The following is a 23,378-nucleotide window of genomic DNA, read 5'->3' on the forward strand; positions in this document are numbered from 1 at the left end:
TACAGGAGCTTGTACATCGACGCAGATTATTTTATTCAGATGGCTGAAAAATCTAAGACTTGAATCTGGGAGCTTTACAGTTTGTACACATACAGTATACATCCCTGGTTTGGATTTGTGGTCTGCAACTTCACTGTTTTGGTTTATTATCCCTCCTCTGATTAAGCTTGTTCCAGCAGCAGCAGCTCTGATAAACCCTCTGTACACAACCTGCTCAGCACCAGACAGCACACAGCTACAGGTAGTGACCAGCTGGGTAACATAGTGGGGCATTTAGCAGCTAAAGACACAGATATTCCTACAGAAGTTGGTGAAGACCAAAGAAGAGCTAAAATGAGTGTAAATATCAGACTGTAAATAAAAGCTAATGTTGCTTTGTGTCTGCTGGATGTGTAAAAAGTTAACCAAGATGGCTGAACTGCCACATTTACAGTTTAATGTTATTCATGTGCACTGTCCCTATAACTCTAAACTGTATAAAGAAATAAACTGTTTGATAGCATAATATAATAGTAAATAACAACTTTAGTAATAAGTGAACTTTGTGTGGCCAATAAATATATAAATAAATGTAGGTTTACTATGCATTATAATGACATTAACTCTAATGGAGTTTTCTGTGCTAGAGGGATCGGTAATCATTTTCTGATGAACTGAGATATATTGATTTTCATGTCTGTTTCAACCAGAATAAATTGCTACATTTCACAATATGCTGCCTATCATCGTGTAACTGCATATATTTTGTATGTATAAATGGTATACTGTCACATGTTATAAGTACAAACTAATACTTTAACTTTATTGATACATTTTGTTTCTTTCCTTACTTGACAGTTATTTACTAAGATTTTAAGCTCTATTATGTTACTAATATTAGTGGCATAATATCAAGTCACTTGTGGTGCTATTTTGCATTGGCAGTGTTTTCTTCTGTCCACCCCTGCCAGTAAAAAATAAATAAAATAAATTGCAGTTAGAGAGGGATGAGAGGAGGTGAGGAGAGGGAGGTGGTAGTGTGTGAGAGAAATAACAGCTGAATAGTTGAGAGTGTGAGAAACAAAGAGGCGTCAAGATATTGGTGGGTGAGTAGGTGGTTTTGGCTTTGATTATTTCATCTCCACCTCAAGTACATTTGAAATGTAATGTTTTTTATTTCTGTGTTACTGGATCACTTGAAGAAGCTACATGAAGAAGGGGGTTGCTGTACATCTGCCTGTGTATGTGTGTGCATGCATGCTTCTTTGTTTGTTTGTTTCAGCTTGTGTGGGAAAACATATGTGTGTGAGGAAAACTTCCCTGGAAAACTTTGATGATGTCTATTTTGATCTGTGACCTATTCTAATCTAGTGTCAAGTAATAAGCATTAATTACTTAGTCCAACCTCCGACGACATAGATCAAATATAACAAAACACTCTTATTGCAAGTCTAAATAAGTGGCGCTGCCTTCTTTTGTCTGATCTTGGAGGATGCTACCTGTGTATCAGTGCTCTCAGCACTTTACTGCTTGTTACATGTTGCAGTCTTTGTCAATTCACAAACATTTGAGGAGTATACAAAATGATAAATACCAGTGGGGAATTTGGCCAAGTTCTAATAAATTGTGAATATGTAAATATATTAATATAATTTCCCATCATAATGTGAATTAATGACTATATCTTACTGTATTGATAAGAAACATGTTTATGCTGCTTAAACAGCATGGCTTCCATTCTTTACATCTTGCTTCAAATGCTATCAGCCCATTATCAGGCTGTTATCAGCTGTTATCACTACCATGATTCAGACGGGGCAAAATGGACAAACTGCACCTAACTGCACGTTACCAAATTGAAATAGAAACCTAACGCTCGCAGTTGAACTTATGGTTAATGTCGTGAATTGAAAAAAAACAACTTGTTTTGGGTTTAGGAAGAGATCATCATTTGGGTTAAAATAATAATGTTTGTTCGTAAGTTGTGTCATTTCAAATAAGTCAAAGTTGTTGAGTTTTGCCTTTACACGGGACACAAACAGCGGTCTCCTGGCTGAAAGTCATGTGGTTATTTGACCCATCAATCCACCCCGACCTCCTCCCTACGCTCTTAATACTACGTGACCGGACATCCTCCTTTGCTGCCGTCATAATTCTTATGGACACGTCGTCCTGTATTTGTCTCGGTGATCAACCATGTCAATTGATGATGGGGGCCTTCTGGACCTACCGATCTATGAGGCGGATTACCACTGATAACGCCCATCCGATGGGCTGATAACATTCGAATGGAGGTGAGTTTTATATAGTCTGGTTCCAGACCGGTGAATCATTGCCTTCATCTCAGATTCTTTCACAGACTCAAATAGATCTGGTGTTGTGCTCCTTGACGACTGCTTTTGTAATAGTTTGAAGAATGGGGGACGTCATTTTACTGTGCATACAGGTCAACTTTGAGGGTCCCTGTCTCCTAAACGGTTGGTCGTTCTGGTTAATCAAACCACGTACCAACACTCTCTCATAAAGTTATGAGTTATAGCTTTCCATATAGCAAAAGTTTTGTTCAAATCTAAAGTGGTAAAGTCAGAAAATAAAGTAATTTGTGATGGAATACTGCAAACGGCTTTCTGTACGGGTTGGTCAAGGCCAAACAAAACTAAATAACCTCCCCTCCCACACAGAAATCGACCAACATGATTAAATGTCAGGCTGAATAATGAAGTGAAAAGGCAATGCAGTCTGACTATCAGGCCGCAGAAGAACAAAGCTTCATTGAATGCTTTTTTCAAAGAAGGCAGCCCCTTCTCAAAATGGGACACAGCTAGTATTTCTTATTTCAAGTTTAAAAATACGTGAAAAATAACTTAATGAACACATATACAAGTGTATGATGAACACTGCTCGCTTGAGTATGTTAAGCATAGTGTTCAAATATCCAATGTTACTTTTTGACATCAACTAGTATTGTAAACAGGATAGACGCATTATGTCTATCCTGTAAAAACTATAAAACGTATGTTAATGAAACTCTTACAACTGCTGCCACTACTACTGATGCTATTACCAGCCATCTCAGTCCAGAAAGCTTTCACACACCTGACACTTGCGTAGGAGAAGAAAAGAAATATAAAAATAAACAAAAATATAGAAACGCCTGACACTGCACTTGTAAATCCACATAAGGATTTACCACTGACAGTCAGTGTAGTATTTCTTCTGTATATTTATTTAGTCAGTCACACTGCATCATGCATCCTTATTCCTTTTTTTTGGGGGGGGGGAAATATTACTAATATAGCCCACAACTCCTTTCAGAAAAGAATCAGGTCTCTATGCTCCTCCCCCTTTTTCCTCTCAATGTCTTACCCCCTCATCCCACCCCCCTCCACCCAAAGGCTTTATGTTTGATGTATCTTTAGAAACAGCCCTGGCACTGCTATATTTAGGCCTGAGAGAAGCGTAGGAGGAGCCCAGAATAGCAGGCAAAGGGGGGAGACGTGTCTTTGGTAAAAGATGAGGGTGGCATTGACCGGATTAACTAGGGCTGTGACGCCGTAAACAGTTTGAGCCAGTCGCCATGGGAACAGCAGAAGGACAGGTTTTGATGCACCCTTTTATCTGGACATACGAACACTCACACATACAGGGTTGTGGGTGTAGCTGGATGGTTGTGCTGGCTGTTCTTGAGAGAGACAATCACAAAGACAAACACATAGAGCTGAAATGTTCTCCACTCTTAGCACAAAACAGCTTTGGAAAGTCAAAGGCAATGTCATGGAAATCATATGAATACGTTCATGTGCATTGATGTTTGGAAGGCTGGAGAACCTGTAACTGTACCTTCTATGGCGTGGAGGTGCGTACACGTGAGATATCCCACAACCCTTTGCTCCTGATGGGAGGTGCCCACGTGAACCTGCAGGAAACCAGAGAAAAACATGACATGATGTTACTTCACCGAGTTCAAACGAGCAACATCAAAGCCCACTCTGTGCTTGTGTATGTAAAGCATGCCAGGTACCACAGCAGCAGTTAGATCAGACAAGGCAAGGTGAAACTTTATCGATCCCTCTGGGGAAACTGAGTCATTAGAGCAGCCATTTAATGACAGCTATTAGGATGAGCTACATAACAGAAGTGGGGCAAGAAAATGAATGAAAAATAAAGGGAAATACGCAGCATTCCCCAGAGAAGAAAATAATTGACGAGTAATTATGTAATACAATTATGACTTCTGTATCTTACCAGCTCATAATTATTAGATCTGTATCTCATAAATACAAGACAATTGTATAATGATTATTATATTTATATATCCCATAATGACATGTTCTGTAACTAATGATAATATAATACTATAATAATTACTTAATAATTATGTAATGGCATAATTATGAGATAAGGCTCATGGTACAAGATCTTTATTTCATAAATGAGATATTTTAATTTTATTTGAGAGATATTGTTTTCGTAATTCATAATTACGACATATGGAAGATCTCCTAATTATAAGATATTGTCTCAGACTCAGTGTTCTTTGCTGGATGCAGTGTGCTTCAGTAAAGCATATACAGTATGAGGACCAGAGGGATATGAGGACGTGGAGCAAGAAAAAAGTCAAGAAAATAAACAAACAAGTATTTTTATATTACATATGTTCACATGACTAAAAACTAAAATGAATTGCACATTTTAAAATGTAGCATGTAAAATAAAATGATGTGTCATCTTTATAGTAATAAAGTAAAGAGCTAGTAGGTTAGTTAGTGAGTTAGTTAGAAGAACATAACATTGAAAGGCTTTTATCATATAGACATATTCTGAATTGCTGGTATAAATTATTGTGCCAATAGGAAACGTAGTGCAAGCATTAGCATTGTGTTTTTTTTAAATTATGTTGATTATTATTTGAAAGAAGAAAACATTAAACATTTGCAAACCTGACATTTGTAGTGTTGATATTTTACGATGCATTATGAATGGTCTGCCATGGCTTCATGGACATTTGTTTTTTCTACACCAAAACTATCTGTCTTCAGCAACTTCTGGTATTTTTCTAGCATTGCCAGTTTGGAATAACGCTCCATTGAAAGACTTAAATGAAGACATATTTGCAGTGGAGTGAGTTTACACTTTCAGGGAAAAGTAGTCAGCTAAACTAAGTGAAGTAAAGTGAGAGTAGATGAAAAATGCCATTTGTTTGGAGTGTACATTCTTGCGAAATGTCCAATTGCACAATTTAAATGAGTGAACGGTGTTCTGTGTAAGTGGTCGGCTGACTTAATAAGCGTGAGCTAAACCCAGAGCTGAAGGTTTGATTCTTTCAACATGTACGCTTTATACATTTTTCAGTACTTCTTCATGACCTCAATTTCTTCATTCCCTGAGCAGCAGATTTTGAACAAAGCTGCAAAAAATTCACTTGAGATTTAATCAAACACCTTTACTCATGTTGAGAAGTTCTCCAACAAATAATCAAAGAACGAAGGACGGTGGACGTTGGAGGCTGGCAGCTCTAAAGTGCCAGTGGGTGGATGCAGACATGATGATGATGAGGAAGAGGAATTAAGGGTTGCAAAGAAAGGGAGACGGGGATTGTGGGGTGGTAAATTTGAAGCGTGAAGGCGTCCGGGTGGAGCACAGAGACAAGACAGAACAGACCCTGTGAGAGGCCAGCTTACAGACAGCCATGGACAGGAGGTTTATACGAGCTAAACTGCTCCATCCTCATAATCAAGAAGGGATACTGTATGTTAAAAAGACCATAGCCAGTTGCAACATAAAAGTAATTTAACATGGTCTGGAGAGGTTTTTGCCAGGAATAATCATTCGATTATTGTTTATAATATAAAAGGTATACTTGCTTAAGTTCATTCATCTAACTAGTATGATTTTTGGCTGCTCACTAGTCCTTGTTGAGTGATGATCTCATTCAGTCAAACTAATGTGCATAATTGATGAACTATTAATGTCTACTGTAATGAAGAAAGAAGTCAGCATTGCTCTCTCTGGGGAACTAACCATGGTGTTAAAGCACCCCACAGAGGAGAGGACTTTCATTTCGACAAATGGAGACTGATTGCCAATAATGGGATGGCAGTTTTGGCTTGGTATCTGTGTGGAGTTCCTAATGAAAAATCCTAAAAGCCGCAATACAGCATTAGCCAAATTAGCTTTACTTTAATACCAAACGCAAAGCTCAGATTGTAGACTGAAGAACAGTAAATTCACCTTACAGCAAAAGGCTATTCATTTCCCTCCCAAGATTTGGGCAATAATTCAATTTCTCTTAATGGAGTGAATGTTTTGTGAAAATAGATGGGCGAGAAGACTCGTCCAATTATGGTAAATGCACTTTCAGATGGTACATTAACTTGATGAGAGTCAATGAAAATCTGTGAGACTGTGTTGGTTAGCAGGTAACAGCTGACCCATGCAGACACCAGAAACCTGTAGTGTATATCCCATACATAATAAATATCACAGCTGTAGTACTCCATATTAGGAATAGGACTCATATAAAGTAATGGTTTGACATTTTGGTGAATACAATTATTGCTTTGTTAGGGAGCTCTCACTTCTACAAACAAACCAAGAGGAGCTATACAGACTGACAGGTAACGTGTTGATTGTTTTGGCAATCGTCATCCTGCATCATCAGGACCCACAGGGGGAAAAAGTAAAATTATGCTTAAAACCTCTTAAGGGGTGGGGGACTTTACTCGAAAATACGAAAAATACCTACAAACGAAATACCCAAAGTAAATTGAAAGCTGATCTTCAACCATTTGCACCAGATGCATGATTTTGGTCTCATTCAAAAGATAACTCTCTTATTGTTCTTGCAAAACATTAATTAATCACTCCAAGTGCTTCTGGCACTGAGTAATAGTGGTCTGAATATACTGAATTTTAAGAAAATACACTCAGAAAGAAACACAAAGATGTCTGAAGACGGATATAGCTGGTAGGTATGGACTGGGAAACACAATACAAACATTGCAGCAAGTGTTATGAAGCAAAACTTACAATTTCAGATAAAATGAATAAAAACTTAATTTATTAGACATATTTTTCTAAGAGTAACACCAGGCGTACACAAACTGTGCATGTGTTCATATTATAATATTTATTAATAAAATATTATACCCAATTATCCCTGCTAGTAGTAATGACACAAAGTAAGGGAAGTACAAATACATTTCTTGTAATATTCTTGTGTTTTTTTTGTATTTTGTAATTAATAAATACAATTATGAAAAAGATTACAACATTTGAAAAAATAAAAGCATGAGTGTCAGATGTCTGAACTGCTGCAGGCTCTGTCAATAAACAGAAGAAGAGGGCTGGCACTTCCTTATCAGGTGGACACTGATTGGCCTTGATGGATTTAGGAATCTTAAGGAAGCTCCGATTGGCTCAGACCAAGTGTCAATCGAATAGCTGATGCCCGCGCTCCACGCGGGTATCAGCTGTTCGGCGGCGCATGCAGATGGACTGCTCCGTGTGCTCCGTGTGAAGAAAAACATCTCACAAATGATTAGCTGATTTCAAAGATTGCAACAGCTATTCATGGGCTTTTATCAATGTGACTATGTTCAAGATGGAAATGATTTGTACTGGAAACGATGTGTGGACATCGACAATGAACCCGGAAGTGTTTTGTTTTTAATTATTACTGCCGACGGGACAATAATGAGACCTAATAGGTAAGTTATGGGTTTGATTGTGAGTGTGCTTGCTTATGTGATATGAATACTATACTTGCTGTTGTGATTTTGATCTCAAAACAGTTTATCTCACTAAATAGATGAGATTCGAAGCTTTCTAAAAATATGCGACATTGCGCAATAACTCCAACTACAGCTGACTGGGCACAGCTGTAGTGCCTTTTAACTTGTGGACGGCCTGCCTGGTAAGAGGTTTTTAAATCAGCAAACAGGTTAGGTGTGAAAGCACCCTAACAGAGAGAGAGAGAGAGATGGGAAGCTTGATACCACTGTCATGTTTGTCTGTTAAATATGAAGTTTGGCCCGGAGACAGGTAGCCAAGCTTAGCATTAAGAAACAAGAGTGCCAACATTTCCAATCAATAAATGTTCGTAGGTGTCTACTTTAAGTACTATGTGTTAAAATTATAACAGTAATATTAAAACCAGTATTTGTCTGTATTACATGACTTTTACACCTTTGTTGCTTTTTATTTCTCAGTTTGGGTAAATCTCACCACAGAGATAATTAAAGTTCCATCTAATTATCTCAACCCCCCCCCCCCCCCCCCCCCCTCGACCCCCATCTCTCCAACTGTCCTCATTCTTTCCCTTTCTGTTGCTCCTTTCTCTCTCTTCATTCCCTTCTGCTGTTCTCTCTATCTGCATGCCACGCTCTGTATTAATATTTCAGGGGCTTATCTATGCTTCAATAGGTGTGTGTGTGCACCCTGACACTGACAAGAGGCCTGAGGGGATTCTTATGTGTGTGCAATGCACTCATGCATCAAGAATAAATGGACTTTCAATGTGTTTGTATTGTCTGTGGTCTATGCAGAAGATGAAGCTTAGATGATGCCAACACTAATTGGAAGTTCTGCGTAATGACAGAGGAGAGCTCGACTAGAAGCAATTTATGAGTTGAAAGTGGTTTTTCCTTTCTGCTCTGTATGAGCAAAAATAATATGAAATGAAATTAACTGTATTTCTTTAAAAATGAAACAGCAAATGAGTCAGAAAGCAGGATACAAGATGCTAAAACTTCCAAAGGCTTCCTCTCATTACAGGGCTTCGAGACAGAACTGAGTGGAACTGAAATGAGCTGTGAGGCGATTTCACACTGGAAGCCAAGCAAACCAAGCTGAGTTATACAAGTCTGATTATGAAACCTCCAAGGCTGCTGTAACTAATTACCTTAACTTTACTATCAGACGAAGAGTGAGCTGAGATTTCACCACAAATTACTTGCATGAGTTTGATCGCAAAAGCAAGCCAAATTGTTGTGATGATAGACAGGCGGCAGAAAACAGATGGGTGACAGATGAGCTGTGGTGTTCTTTGTCTGCAAAACAAAACCTCAGACAATCCTGTATTTCAGTCTTTTCAATGTAAGCTTGTTTTTTCTTCTTTCAATGTAATGTATTCAAAGGGCGTTTTGCTGCTGTAAACCCTATGCAGTACTAAAGATTGCCTGTAGCTGTGTTATACATGTTACAGTGTCAACAAATTGTGGCTTAACTTTAAGAACGTTCAAGTCCAATGAATATCTCTAGTGTTCCTCAAAATTGCATCAATTTTACTCTGTTCCCATTTGTTACATATCACAGAGCTATTTTTAAGTTCAAATTAATTGGGGTTTCTCGGACAATTGAGACAAGCTCAAACCAAGTCACAAGTAATTTATGAAAAGTCCATTTCAAGTCTTGGATCAGTTGTTAAAGTCTTTAAATTGAAACATTTCCATGTCAAGTTCCAAGTCAAACAAGACCAGTTCAATTCAAGACTCAAGTCATTTGAGACAAGCTCAAGCCAAGTTGCAGGTCAGTCGTGATACATTCAATTCAAGTCTTTGATCAGTTGATACACGCCCAAGTTTTTAATCAATAAAGACAGGTTCAAGTCAAAATCTTGGGTCCAGTGAGACACGTTGTGAGTTAACAGAGACAAGTTCAAGACAACTCTTGAGTCAATTGAGACGAGTCCAAGTCTTTAATCAATCAAAACAAGTCTAATTCAATTCTTGAGTCAATCAAGACATGTCCTTGAGGGCAAGTCTAAGTCAAGTCTTAGTCGTCGAGATCTACAAGTTGAACTGAAAGACTTAAGGCCCTGTCACACATCCGTATGGCAGAAACGTACACTGGCGTATATGAACATTTGTCAGAGTCCAAATATATCCATCTTTTCATCGGATCGGATCGGAAAAGTGAACATATACAGATACGCATGTCTAACCTATTGATAGAGTATCACTTACTTATACAAAATGTATCAGACGATTACCCAACAAATGCATAACGTATACATGGCGTATACAAAATATCGGCAACACGCTGGTGTACGTTGATATAAGGTAAGGTACAAGTAGTATTTGTTAAGAGCTCACTGTGTTACGCTGCGGTGCGTTGTTGAACGCTGATGTTTTGAGCATGTTCAAAATTACCAGACGTACCCAACGTGTGTCTTTAAGTTATGCAGACGTTACAAATAAGTTACGTTACGTTAGACATACGTGAATACGGAATACGTACAGTACGTAAATACAGTATGTGAATACTTACCTACGTACGTACTAAATATAGTACGTACATACCTACGTAAATACCTACGTGACTACGTTAGAGGTACGTTAGATATAGGCTACGTCGGCTGACGGTGAACCCTACAGCCAACTTATTGATAACGAGTGGATAACCTATACGTAACCTACCAACAGGATACATTTGTGTGGGGAAAGTGGAACACAAGACTTGTTACAACCGCTGAGGTGCCCTTGAGCAAGGCCCATAGCCCCATCTGCTCCAGTGGAGCTGCTCAGTGGCCAGTGCTACTTTGGGCAGTGTTCGATTAAGTTTGCATTCAGAGTCAGACTGAAATCCCTTTGGCCCTGAATAGACAAGCAATTTCTGTCAATAAATTGAGTTGACCTCGATAGTGAATAGAGGTCCTTTTGGTCATTAAAGGCCTCGATTGGGTTTGGGGAATTCTTCCATTGATTTCCATTCTATTCAATCTAGATTTGAGTGTGTATCCTGTTTTGAAGCCTAATCCATAGTAATGCATTCAAACTGTGTATTTACACAGATGCGTACACACACACACACACACACACATACACACACACACACACGCACACACACACGCACACACACACGCACACACATACACACAAACACACACAGACACGCACAAACACCCAAATACATGCACACACACGCACAAACACAGACACAGACACACACACACACACACACACACACGCACGCTTCAACTTTGCTCTTCGTAGTTTGAAATATTTATAAGGGGGATAAATGTTGTGACTGAAAAGCTTTAATTACGGAACCAGAGCTGGCTCTCTCTTTAGGGAAACATTTCTTAATTAATTTTCTATCTCTGCCTCTCTCTCTCCATCTATTTCTTTCTAGTGCGTCACTTTCCCACAAGAGACAATTCAGATTTATGAAATATGCTCTAGCACTCTCTTCATCAGATTTATAAAGCATTGCATACACAAGGTTCTGCTCTATAAGTCTCAGCATTTGTGAAATTGTGCTCATGTGCATGAGCTTGGAGCTAGACACACACCTTAATCAACTGCTTGCATGTTGTCTGGCTACAGATGTCTGCTAGCTCTTGACTGTGGCACAGGAGGTTTTGTGATCAGAGCATGTTTGAAAAGAGTAGTGAGCATGAACATTGATAGCTATAATTGCTGAATCGACAAAGAAAAGAGAACAGAAAACCAACAAAAAATCCATGGAAGAGTATTACAGTACCGCCCACAATGTTTTGACTGACAGTTGATGTCTGGGAAAGAGCAAAAGCACCACAGCAATGAGAGCACACACACACAAAAAAAGGATCATCACTTTAACAATGACTTCTGACTGAACATCCTTGTTTGTGTTTGATATAAAAGACCAAACATAGTATCTGGTAGCTATGAAGAGAAACGCAGCGTGAACATCAGGTACATCAAATGAACTGAATCTAATGAGATGCATCCCAGCTGGCGGGGAAGTGAGCCTGAGAGCCGAGTAGTAATGAGCAAGAATGACCAAAGGTTCATGGCGGGGAAGCGAGGGTTCACAACAAGATGCTGCCTTGGAATGCTGCCAAGACGCCTGGAGGATGGAGAGGGGCAAGGAATGAACAGCAGGCACATTAAAGCCTGCAGCTGGCTGGGAGATATGGGTTATATGGAAGGGGCTAGCAAAAACAAACGCCAATGCTGAACGCTGTTCCATTGATGAGAGCAACAACACAGAATATACAGTAGTAAGAAATAAACAGTTGTCTCTAAAAGCTCCTTCAATACAGAGGGTTGGGATTATGGCACACAAAATGGCTCTTAGCTTTTCTTGGTATTTGATAACATTTGCGGTTCAAGCTCAGAAAAGACTGACTAACACTAACACTAACACACAACAACATAACACTTCTAAGCAGACTTTCAAGCAACCAATGAGCCCACAGTCCAATGTAGAACTTTGAGGATCTTATGAATATCATTCTGTACTGTAGGTTTATGAGGATGTAGATTTTAGATCATGCTGTATTCTTCAGCTTCACATAGTGTGGCTGTATGCAATTTGCAATCTGTGAACACCAGATTAAAACCAGGACAGTCAGAGAAAGATCAAGGCACCTCAGACCATCTTTGACCACAGACAGAGGTTACCATGTCCCCCACTATATGATCAGGTGATGACAACTGAACCATCTCTGTGACAACTGAGCAATCTGAGGCGTTTTGGGTACAACCCTGGTACGCTGAGTGTGCCAATTCTTCCTGTGTTCTTGACCAGTATAAAGAAGGAATGGATGATGATTTTACAGCAAAGAGGGCAGACATGCTTGATTGAGAGACATGTTAGCCGTAATCTAAATAAACATATCCTGCCAGTAAGGAGAAGCATTTTGTGAAACATAGTTTGCTTTTCTTCTCTGTCAGTTGGCAGTATAAGATGTTTGCATTGAGACAGCCTGCGTGTCAGGGAGACCTGGGACGACCTCATAAACAAGAAGGTGGTGAAACAGGGATGTGAGGCCAGCTTGTAAACTACAGTGACAGTCAGCAGGCAGCAGTGCAAACAAGGGGAGACTGTCAGCAAGCAAGCTGTGACTGAGCTTGTCTTTATCAGATCTAGTACTGTATATGTAAGGGCATGTATGGACACAAACAAATAGATTCACACACATACAGGTACCCATCATCAGCATCAGGTCACATAACACAACAACACAACAAGCGCTGCTCACTTCATCACTCATCAATTGCATATTGTGTTTATATGCTTCACACTGTGCACTACTGCTTTTTTTTTCTAAGGATAACTCTTCATGTTTTCTCATCATAAAAAGGAGCATGAATCAAAGTCAAACAGGACAAAATCCACTGGTAGCCATGCACTGTAGAAATACATCCCATCACTCTGCATGTAGCCTATATTAGTGCACTGGTAGTCTGGAGTATAAGAAGTGTGGAAATACCTCCACAATGCATTAAGACTACATCATGTCATGTCATGTATACAGAACATGGGATCTGTCATCCTGCTGAAAGTTGCTAATGGACTCCATACATAATAATTTATACAGTTGTAGACGTCAGAGGCGATGGAAAGCATGACCAGACGTCCCTCAGTGACTGTTGGAGGGTGGAACTAGAACAACTCTTAAGTCTCCACAAATAATGTTTGTGTGAAAGATTTTTCAGCGTCTTCAAATATAAAGACGGTCACTACTGGAACAACAAATATTAGCAAAAGTTAAAGATCATGGGGGTGTGTCATCTAGTCATGCAACCGAGCAAATCAATCAATCAATCACAGTAACTCAAAATGACTGCAAATAAACCTGTGGTAGGCCAATATAAAGGAATATGTTATAGTAACAGATTTTAAGAGACTTACATTTATTTTAGGATGTAAAGTGGTTTATACCAGATTTTATACCAGATTTGAGTTTATGTCAAGAAATATCTTGATTGGGGAAAAAATGTCAACAATTGTATAATTTGTTAGCATTGTCATTGTGACAATTATTATTATTGACCTAAGCATTTAGTTCCATGTCCCAACATTCCTGGTGCTATTATAAGAATAAGGATATTTTCCCATTACATCCGCAATGTGAATAGAAAGACAGACTGTCTGACTTCAAAAATGATTCCAGGAAAACTTTAAGTTGTCTAATTCTTTTTTGTCTCAAGTCAGTTATGATATTTCTTAAACAGGTCTTTGCAGTGCCCTTTCAGTAAGAACGACTCTGAAAGTACTTTGTAAAACCATTGCAAAATGACAAAAAGGTTGTCTTTCTCAAAACTGGATAATGAAGTTGTTGGATTAGTAATCAAGTTTTGATGTAGGTAGAATTTGAATGAACATATTACACACCTTTGGGGCACCTGTGTGTACTTTATTGCTTTCGTGATTGTGTGTTGGTCTAGTTTGACATTTTGGGAAATGCACAAATTTGCTTTTGTGCCAACGGTTAGATGAGAAGATTGACACCACTCAAATCTGTCTGTTCAATATGAGTCTGGATCCAGGAAATAGTTAACTTAGCTTAGCATAAAGACTGGAAGCAGGGAGAAACTGCTAGCTGGGCTCTGTCCAAAGGTACGGTACAGAGCCCAGCTAGCAGTTTCTCCCTGCTGTGATTATTTTGTAATAATCACTCATTAACTTGCTTTTACCTGGTTTGTTTAAATTGAACAATAAATGGGTAAAAATTACAAATTGTAGTTTTAGTGGGGGTTATGTGCTGGACTATTTCTTGAGATATTGGAGATTTTTCGGTTGCCTAAACAAGTTGTATGGGACTGAGCCAGGGGAGCTGTTTGTCTGTTTCCAGTTTTTTTTCAGCTAAGCCAAGAACGAGTGAATACGAGAGTATTAATATTCTCATCAACTCAACTCAAGAAATGGGAAAGAAATGTTCTAAAATGTAAAATAGGTCAAACATGTACATTTGTACAATAAAAACAAGACAAAGAAGTTGAGAAAGTAAAATGCGATTTCTGACCTTTGCGAACAGCGCTCCCTTGGCTGCCAGTGCGTCCTCCCCTCTCCCGTTGGGGTAGCACTCAAACCGTGCATCAAGGATTGGGTAGCGGCTGGCCAACATCAACCCACTGTTCAGAAATTTGAACCTTGAGCAGCAGCCTTTCCAGCCGTACCGGCCAACATCACTTAGCACATAGGGGAAGTAGTGATGCAACTGCCGCCGCAGTCTAGTCGTCGATCCGTGGTCAAACACTTCCTGTAGAGCTAGGAAATCTAAGTTGGCAGGAAAAAAGGCAGAGATCTCGTGATCGAATGTCTCATCTCCATGGCGGCGTTTTCTTCCAGGGCGCTTAAATACTGACGTGCGAGGGACGTGAGAGAGAGTATTGTTGGAAGATATCCCTATGCCACCGTCACCACCATGGTAACGAGTAAGAGATTCCCTGGAGGCAGTCATGCTGCCTGTGTCTCCCATTGCCTGCTCCCCAGGCCTATGGTTCCCTGTTTCAGCCTCCTCTTCCTGTGGGTCCGGCTCTGGGGCGCTGATACTGATTTGAACCCCTGAGGTGTGAACTGGGCAGTCTGAGCATGGTTTTGTCTGGGTGCCTTCTCCATGCATGGGACAGTCATGAGGGCCTTGGCCACTCTGAGCCCCTGTGGAATGCATGGGGCAGTCTGGAGCCTCCCCTGAAGTATGAACGGGACAGTCTGAGCTGCCGTTCGTCACTGAAGAGTGGACGGGACAGTCTGCTGTTGTGTCTCCTCCATCTGGGTGAAGGGGGCATTCAGAGGAAGCCTGGTCTACAGCAAAAGGGTGAACAGGGCAGTCGGTGGCACCTGTGATGTGAATTGGGCACTCGGTGAGTGGTTCGTTCTCGGTGTCGGCTGGGCCATTTGTGGTGTGTGTTTGGTCTGGACGCTGGTCCAGAGAAGAGGTACGGCGGAAACCTGTGGCAAGGCTGCTGAAGGATGCCGCACTGATCAACAGAACAGATAAAAAGAAAGAGATTGTATGTATTGTTTGATTGATACTAATAACAAGAGTATACACTTTTACTACAGCTAAGACATAAGCAAAAGGAGCCCAGGAGCAAGCTCTCCTCACCTGATGGAAGTGTTGGTCGGTGAGTCGATGTAGATTTTAATCTGAGGCCGACTGGCACCGTTGCGGATCCGTTTCCCTACCTCCCGGGCTCTCCTGTGTGTGTCTGACAGGTTGTTGAACCTGGCCAGGGAGTCGGGCAGCAGGCATACGTTGGCACTGCAGAAACAGAAGCTTCTGCCCTGTGGCCTCCATTCCGCAATGCATGCACCCCCTGGCCCGGCCTGGCCCTGCTCGGCCTGGTATTTGTCTGGTCTGCACAAGGTAAGCAACAAAATAATATATGAAGTCAAACAGAAGCTCTGTAGCACACCCATATTCCTTCATGATGTATGAAAAGAGTTGTCTGATTTGAGAGAAATATGGTTATTCACTTTCTGATTGAGGGTTAGATAAGAAGATCAATACCACTCTCAGCTGGATCTCTGGCAATCTCACAAAAAATGTCTTCAAGAAATAGTTTCAGAGCCAGGCTAGCTGTAACATATTTGTCTGAACATATATTGTGACAGTATTGCTGTAATACTGTATATGTTGCATCTCATAAAGCATTATGGTAATAAAGTAGTTTTAAGGTCTCTTCTCATTAATATACAGGTTTACACAGCCATATCAGCTGCTCTACATCATTTGGTTTTAAAGATAGATAAATTACAGTTAAGTCAGGGATAATCAAGTAAGTCCTGATTTCTATGTGACCTGTATTGGTGACTAGCAGTAGTTTTTTTCATACAAGTCCGCATAAGATCCCCTCTGTCATCTCATCTCCATGATCACAGTAATCTGTATGCGACATAAACATGACAGTATAGTGGCAACTGTATAATGAGAACTGTCATTACTATTATTAGTACAACGGAGAGTTACAGAGAGTTTTAAGAGCAGAAAAGCATTTCAGCATCACTGCTATTTGATGTTATATTATGGAAGAATGTAGTACCCATAACATTTAATAGATAATTACCACATTAATGTTGGGGCAGCAGTATAATACCTGGAAACCAACATAAAATTAAGGGAACAATCACATTTAACATAGTGTGCCACTAGGAAGTCTGAGTTACTGGGAGAGAGTGCTGCTCTTCCACAGCAAACGTAGCTAAACAGTATTTCAAAGTTTGTGGTTATGGTGGGTAACCACTTGGGTTTGTATTTGGATAACCAAACACTCGCTGTAACTGATTGAGCCTGGCAGCTGGAAGCCAGACCAACAAGCAAACTATCTACAGAAGATAATGACTATTTTCTGCCTCATGAAATCTCCAAACCTTGGAAACAACTGGCAGTGTAGATATGAAATGAAGCATGACTTTGCAACTGAATGGCTTCTTTTTCACATCAAATAGATTCAGAAACCCATTGTGATGCATAGTTTAGGAGAAAATCAACAATGAATCAGGATTTTTCCAGAACAGCCAGTTTGAAAATCAGAAGCAAAGACCAATGATTGCTAAGTAAATGATGTGTTTATACAATCAGGTGTAGGACAAGTTCATATTGATGACTAATCACCTACCTAAAATAAGGTCTCCTTAAACTAAATGCTGTAATGTTTTTACTAATTGGTAATTCCTTTTTTCTTAAACAATATTCTCAATGTTAGTCAAGATATAAACACAGGAGTCTCCTGGATGATTTAACAATGCTATAGGTTTATGTTACGGCCTGCAGTTTTAATTATTTTAACTTGTTTTTCTAAGAAACTTTATTTGTATTCATTTATTTTACATTTTCTTCAAACCTTAGCTGCTGTTACGATGAAGAAGATACCTAACCTTTTTTTGTAAATCTAACCACATGTGCAATTCAGAATGCAAACTCCAGACTCCAATGTCTAAAGCACAATTCTTACCACATTTGTGTAGTCAGAAGTAAATTCTATCATCTGACCATGTACCCATTATAAGTATTCTGACTGTGAATGCACTAGAAAAGCAAAATGGACAGCTATTTTGAAGAGAGGGTGTGTGAGGAGATCTGTTGCTTTCACATCTTTATAATTCATCTTTGGTTTGGTTTGAATTTAATTGAAGCGGTTGTTCCTCCAGGTGATAGTATTGTATACACAGACAGAGTCACATGCACACAAACCAAACTTAACCCGGCATAATTATCATACACGTTACGATCCTACAATAATTTGTGAATTTGTCTTTTTAACACATCTATTTTTAACTCAACGCTCCCGATTCATATGTCCCCTTTGTTCTACACACGTTTGTGCACATGTACGCAGAGCATATAAAGGACTGCACAAACATTATTTTCTGCACGCCCCGACAGGCGCATGCATTCACACACTCTATCTCTCTCTTCCTCATACACACACTCTCAAATGTGTGTACATATTCCAAAACAGTGGGTATACATTAAATTCATACTGATAGCTATTTAAATGTCTATTGTAGTGCTAGTTATTATCAACCCCTATTTATGATTTTATGAATATTTATTGAATATGTACACTTACCTGCGGTAGGTATACAGGTAGGGCTGGCGGACAGCCTGCAGGGGAGCCCAGATGATGAAGCCCAGCAGGGCGAAGGGTAGGGAGGCGAGGAGGAGGAGCAGGTAAAGGGGCGCGGAGATCAGGACACACAGAGTGAGGAAGGAGCAGGGGTCCTGGGAGCGTTGGCGCTTCTCCAGTGAGGTGGCCACGCAGGAGGCCAGGAGCTGGTCCAGTAGCCAGTAGCAGGGGAACACCAGGCTCCACGACAAGCCATCCAGGAAGTGCAGGCAGGCACTGGAGTAAGGGGTGGTGTGGAGGACCATCTCTTTCCTTCTTTCTCTCTCTTTCTTCCTCTCTGTCACTTTCTCCTCACCTAGCACGCTATGTCCACACCAACTTACACTCTTTAAACAAGCGGACACAAATCTGTTCCCGAGACTACATCAACTGAAATAAAGAAAACATAAATCAGACAGAAATATAGACCCTCCCCCCTCCTTGCAGAGAGGTACACTACATGGTTTGGGTGATTTTTTTGTCTTCACAAGCAAGCTTGTCTCAGTATCACTACCCCTTCCTCAGCAATTACACCCTCTACAGGGGGGGTCAAGGACCGCAGTCTGGAGGTAGGGGGTTTCCATGATGATAGCTTTTCCGTTGATGATGGATCTATGATTGCAAGGACTCCAACATGAGAGGGCGGCTATTAAACATCACCGTTTCCTCAGGACCTGGAGAAGGTAAGCTGATCGATAGAAGAATAGAGGAAGGAATGAGGGAGGGACAGAGAGACGGGGGAGGAACAAGAGGCAGGAGATCAGTAAAATGAACCTTGTGCATTTCCTAACGTGTGTGAATGCATAATGAATACAATGTCCCACAGGTACTTGTATGTCCACAGGCAAAAATAATAGAATTCTGTTTAAGTGTGTTTTGCTTTTTGATAGGGCATCTGGGTTTTTAACACTGCTATTGCCTATCCAACCTTTAGTGCACTGAAAAAAATCTTATTCAAATGAAGATAAATAAAGTACATGACACTGGATCTAATAGATATAATCAGAGTAAATCAGGCAGTCATATTCAATAGCATGTAGTTCACTGATATAAAGTCAATTAGAGACCTACATCTGCATTGTAACTACTTCAACATAAGATGTCAGACCAAATAAATGTGGGCCATTGCAGTTTTTGTCTTGTAAAACTAAAATATTAATAAGATTAGATAAGATAATAGTAGATTATTTCATTCTACAGCCAGCTGTTTAATAAAACACAAAGCGTTGACCTCAGTGTAACCTCACATACCCTACAGGAACGACCAGAGCGACAGTACAACAACCTTATTAAGCTAACAGAGTGTCACATTTACAGCACAACAACATGACTCCATGATCCACAAAACCACACAGCTGAAACTCACCATATGCTGTACACACATTATACTAACACGTTATATGCACAGCCCATATTAAAACATGCAGTAGGTAAAGGCAATGTCTCCATTCACACCGTTAAGCACGTAAAAACTTTACAAAAACCCTGTAAAGGTAATGATTGACTTCTTCTTGTGCTGGTTGACTGGGTGAGAGATGACCTGCTAACTCACCAGTAGGCCTTACTGACATGATTGCTGTGCTTCCAGCTCACTGTCTGACTGGCAGACTGTTTTACTGTCTGAAAGGCTTACTGACTTGACATCTGATTGTCTGGCAGATTAGAAAATCGACAGACAGACAGTCTTTTAAATGTATCCTCCTGGAAGTCTGTGATGTTGTATTTAGGATTCAGGTTGTGACCCCTGCTTACTGTATATTTATGATTGTGAATAAAACTGCAATTGGTTAAAGTACAGTTAAACCTACTTATCAATGAAACACTGGTATCAATTTAGCATAAACAGAAGATTTAGCATGCAGAGAGAAAGTCAGTGACTTGAATAAAAGCAAGCAAGCAGAAGGCTGACCTTTCTACATAAACTCTAATCCAGACAAATTCACTTTTTGTACTGCTGCCTGGCATTTAAGATGCAATTTGTAGCCTTTCCTTATTACAATGAGCTATTCATGACTCACAGTTTTAGGTTTAACCAAACAAATGCAGAACCCAATGGGACTGTTTTCTTAATCCACCTCGCCCAAACATTCTTAAACATTAAACTATTATTTGTATGTCTGTCCATTGGTTTTACAGAGTTTTGGTTAAGCAGCGCCGCCCCCAACACATCAGTAACAGTTCAGGTGGTGTTTGGTACTGCATTACATTACAGGTCATTTAGCAGATGCTCTTATCCAGAGTGACTTACATTGAACAGGGACAGTCTCCCTGGAGCAACTCAGGGTTAAGTACCTTGCTGGGGTACAATGGTATTGAACTCCCAACCTTCTAGTGTTTTGTTTGGAAGGCATACCACTAGACCACTAGGCCATCACATCACACAGAAACAAAAAAAGACAGACAGAAACAAAAAAACACAAAATGATAATAGATCCAAATGCAATTCTGTGAGTAGTTGATGAAAATACACCAAAGTAAACAGAATAGAATAGAAAAAAAGGAAATACACATCAGGAACTGTAGAAAGTGCTGTGCTGTGTTGTGTTTGAGAAGAGAACGTCACTCTCAAGGGACTGCTTTTCCTTTCTGTCCATTTCACGTTAATGAGAAACACAGTGTTGTCTGGTTGTAACGTTCGTATATTCAGCATCCCGCAACAAATTATTATTATAGATTATTATCATGGCCATCATCAGATGATGAAGTTCGCTCAGATGAAGACTGTGAAAAGTAGTTGAAAGACCCAGAAAAAGCTGTTGAGCTATTCCTTTAAGCTATTTTAAAGATCTAAAGATATATTTCTGAATAAACATTCTCTAGATATATTTTTGTGTCATGGCCAGCAGTGAGCAAGCTACAACTATGACGGTAAAGCTCGGAGAAACAGCGTTACAGTGGAAAGAACAGCAAAGGAGAAAAGCAGGGAAAAGGAGAAGACAGTTTAGCTCACTAAAATCTCAGCACTGCTTTCATTGTTGTACATTAGCTGCATTTCCCTTCTTCCTTGGATGCCATTTCAAGGCAGATAACTCACCAAGATGATTGACAAGTGGTGGAAGCTGCCAACTGAATGCAGAGACAACCTTTCATTGCAATACAAGCCTGATGCTTATTTTATTGTGCTGTGTAAAATCCCATGACCTACAACATTTAAAGGAAGCCACTTTTCAACTGTTTTCCTGAGATTCTGTCAAGAATTTCCTTTTTGGAATTGCAGATGTTATCAACAATCAACCCAAAAAACACCCATCAATCACAGCTGATATATCAGCAAGCAAAAACTGTCACACTTAGTGTTATCAGGGGAAACGCAGCAGTGCATAATTCATACCCAAACACGTTGGCTTATAGAGAGAGACTGAAATACACAGCCACGGCAAAAGATCCAAGAGAATTCCAGCAGACATTCCAGTGGCAAGAACACATATATCTATTCAGGCACAGACACACAAAACATAGAACAGTCTAAAGACATAGACTTAACTGAGTTTACTGACAGTGCTCCACTTTCAAAGGAGTTCTGCAGCTTGGCATGAATCTGACGCTGTGTTAATGTATCAGGCTACATTCATGATGATTGATTTTGTGTGCATACTCAGGTTTAAAATATCCATATTGACCCAATTGAGAGCATTCATGAATGAGAATATTGAGAACATGTTCTTCTCAAATGACATCATATTGTAGACTCAGTTATGATTTATTAGGGTTAATGGTTAATGGTTAATTGTTAACATAGTTTAAAGTACCGTTACCTGATATTGCATATTTGCACCTAATAAATTTGTAAAAGTAAATGTGTTAGCAAAAAGTTGCCGATCACACATCCAGCAGATACGGCGTAACATAGTATTCATTTGGAGTCACGTCTCTGGCCACCAGACCAGGAAAATATCTTCCTCTTTGTCTGCTAAATGCTTATTGCGTGTTAACCAGCAAGTTGCTAGCAAGTTTTGTTTGTCTGTTGTTCACTACTCGGCAGATATGCAACAATTGGTTTATCAAAACTGATAAGCAGAGACTGCAGATGAGAAAACCAAAACAAAGGCTAAAAATCTCTTTAACACTGCAGAATTAGTTGATAATTCTCTGTAGATCGTAACTATGAGCAACCCCTTTCATGTTACATATCATCATTTAATCCATTGTATATATAAAAACATAAATTAGTGCAACTCATGGTAGAGAGGTAAACTATTTAATGTGTGTGATTGTATGGCTAATAATGCTTGATCGGCTCCAGGCTAAAAGAAAATGTGATAGTTGTAAATTCAGTAAATACACCTTTCCATTCTTAGCAACTTGTGACCAATAGAAACACTATCAAATATGATAATTATATACAAATGTGTCAAACCAACAGCCAACAGTGTTCATGTGCAGTGTACTTTTACAGTCACATATGTAATAAACCCTAAACCCATAATTACTCCATTAAGTTCTCAGAACTGCCAAGGGATAAACTTTGTCACTGTAAATACTATTTTGTGGCCTTTTAAAATAGTTATTATTTTGTTAGCTATGTGGCCGTGCTATTAATGACTCCCAAGAGAGTGCCCTGTTTTACATTACAGAGAGATGAAAACTCGCAGCTAGTGTCTGGATACAATATGACGAGTGGTGCTTGAATCAAAGAGCAATCTGGGAGTTTGTCTCCCCATTAGCCAAAAACAATGAAACTTCAAAATGAGATTTCCCTTATTTACATACATAATGAACCATGTGAACAGAATGAAACACAATATAATATATTATATATGGAGGATAGAAGCTGCTGGTAACAACATAGAGGCTAAATACCCCTCTTTCCTTCCTTCTTCTTTTTCTTAATTTCTAGGCTACTTATATAAATCAGGCACTATCAATACATATCTCCTGTTTGGGTTTGTATTTCATTACACAAGTGTACATCAACAGTCTATAGTGATACAAACGGCAACATAGCACTGAAGTACAATAACCCTTTCACATCTCTAATCACACATCTAAACACATCGCCTGCTCCACACCTCACTGTTCGGGGAAGCTAATTAGAACGTGCAGATCGACGACCGGGAAGTGAGTGATGAATGG

At 39.6% G+C, this 23,378-nt stretch overlaps 1 protein-coding gene across 1 annotated transcript in view; it reads right to left on the reverse strand.

Moving 5' to 3' along the window:
* smpd3 (sphingomyelin phosphodiesterase 3) overlaps nt 1–23,378 on the reverse strand; it is a 55,619-nt gene that overhangs the window by 11,817 nt on the left and 20,424 nt on the right. The window contains exons 2-5 of the mRNA XM_029434542.1: nt 18,270–18,993; nt 15,803–16,054; nt 14,717–15,674; nt 3,820–3,895 (exon numbers count right to left, since the gene is read on the reverse strand). Coding sequence (XP_029290402.1) covers nt 3,820–3,895; nt 14,717–15,674; nt 15,803–16,054; nt 18,270–18,571 — 1,588 coding nt within the window. The 5' untranslated portion in view covers nt 18,572–18,993. The remainder of the gene's footprint in view (nt 1–3,819; nt 3,896–14,716; nt 15,675–15,802; nt 16,055–18,269; nt 18,994–23,378) is intronic.

The sequence above is a fragment of the Cottoperca gobio genome, chromosome 6 (assembly GCF_900634415.1).
Source record: "Cottoperca gobio chromosome 6, fCotGob3.1, whole genome shotgun sequence".
In the NCBI taxonomy this organism is placed as follows: domain Eukaryota; kingdom Metazoa; phylum Chordata; class Actinopteri; order Perciformes; family Bovichtidae; genus Cottoperca; species Cottoperca gobio.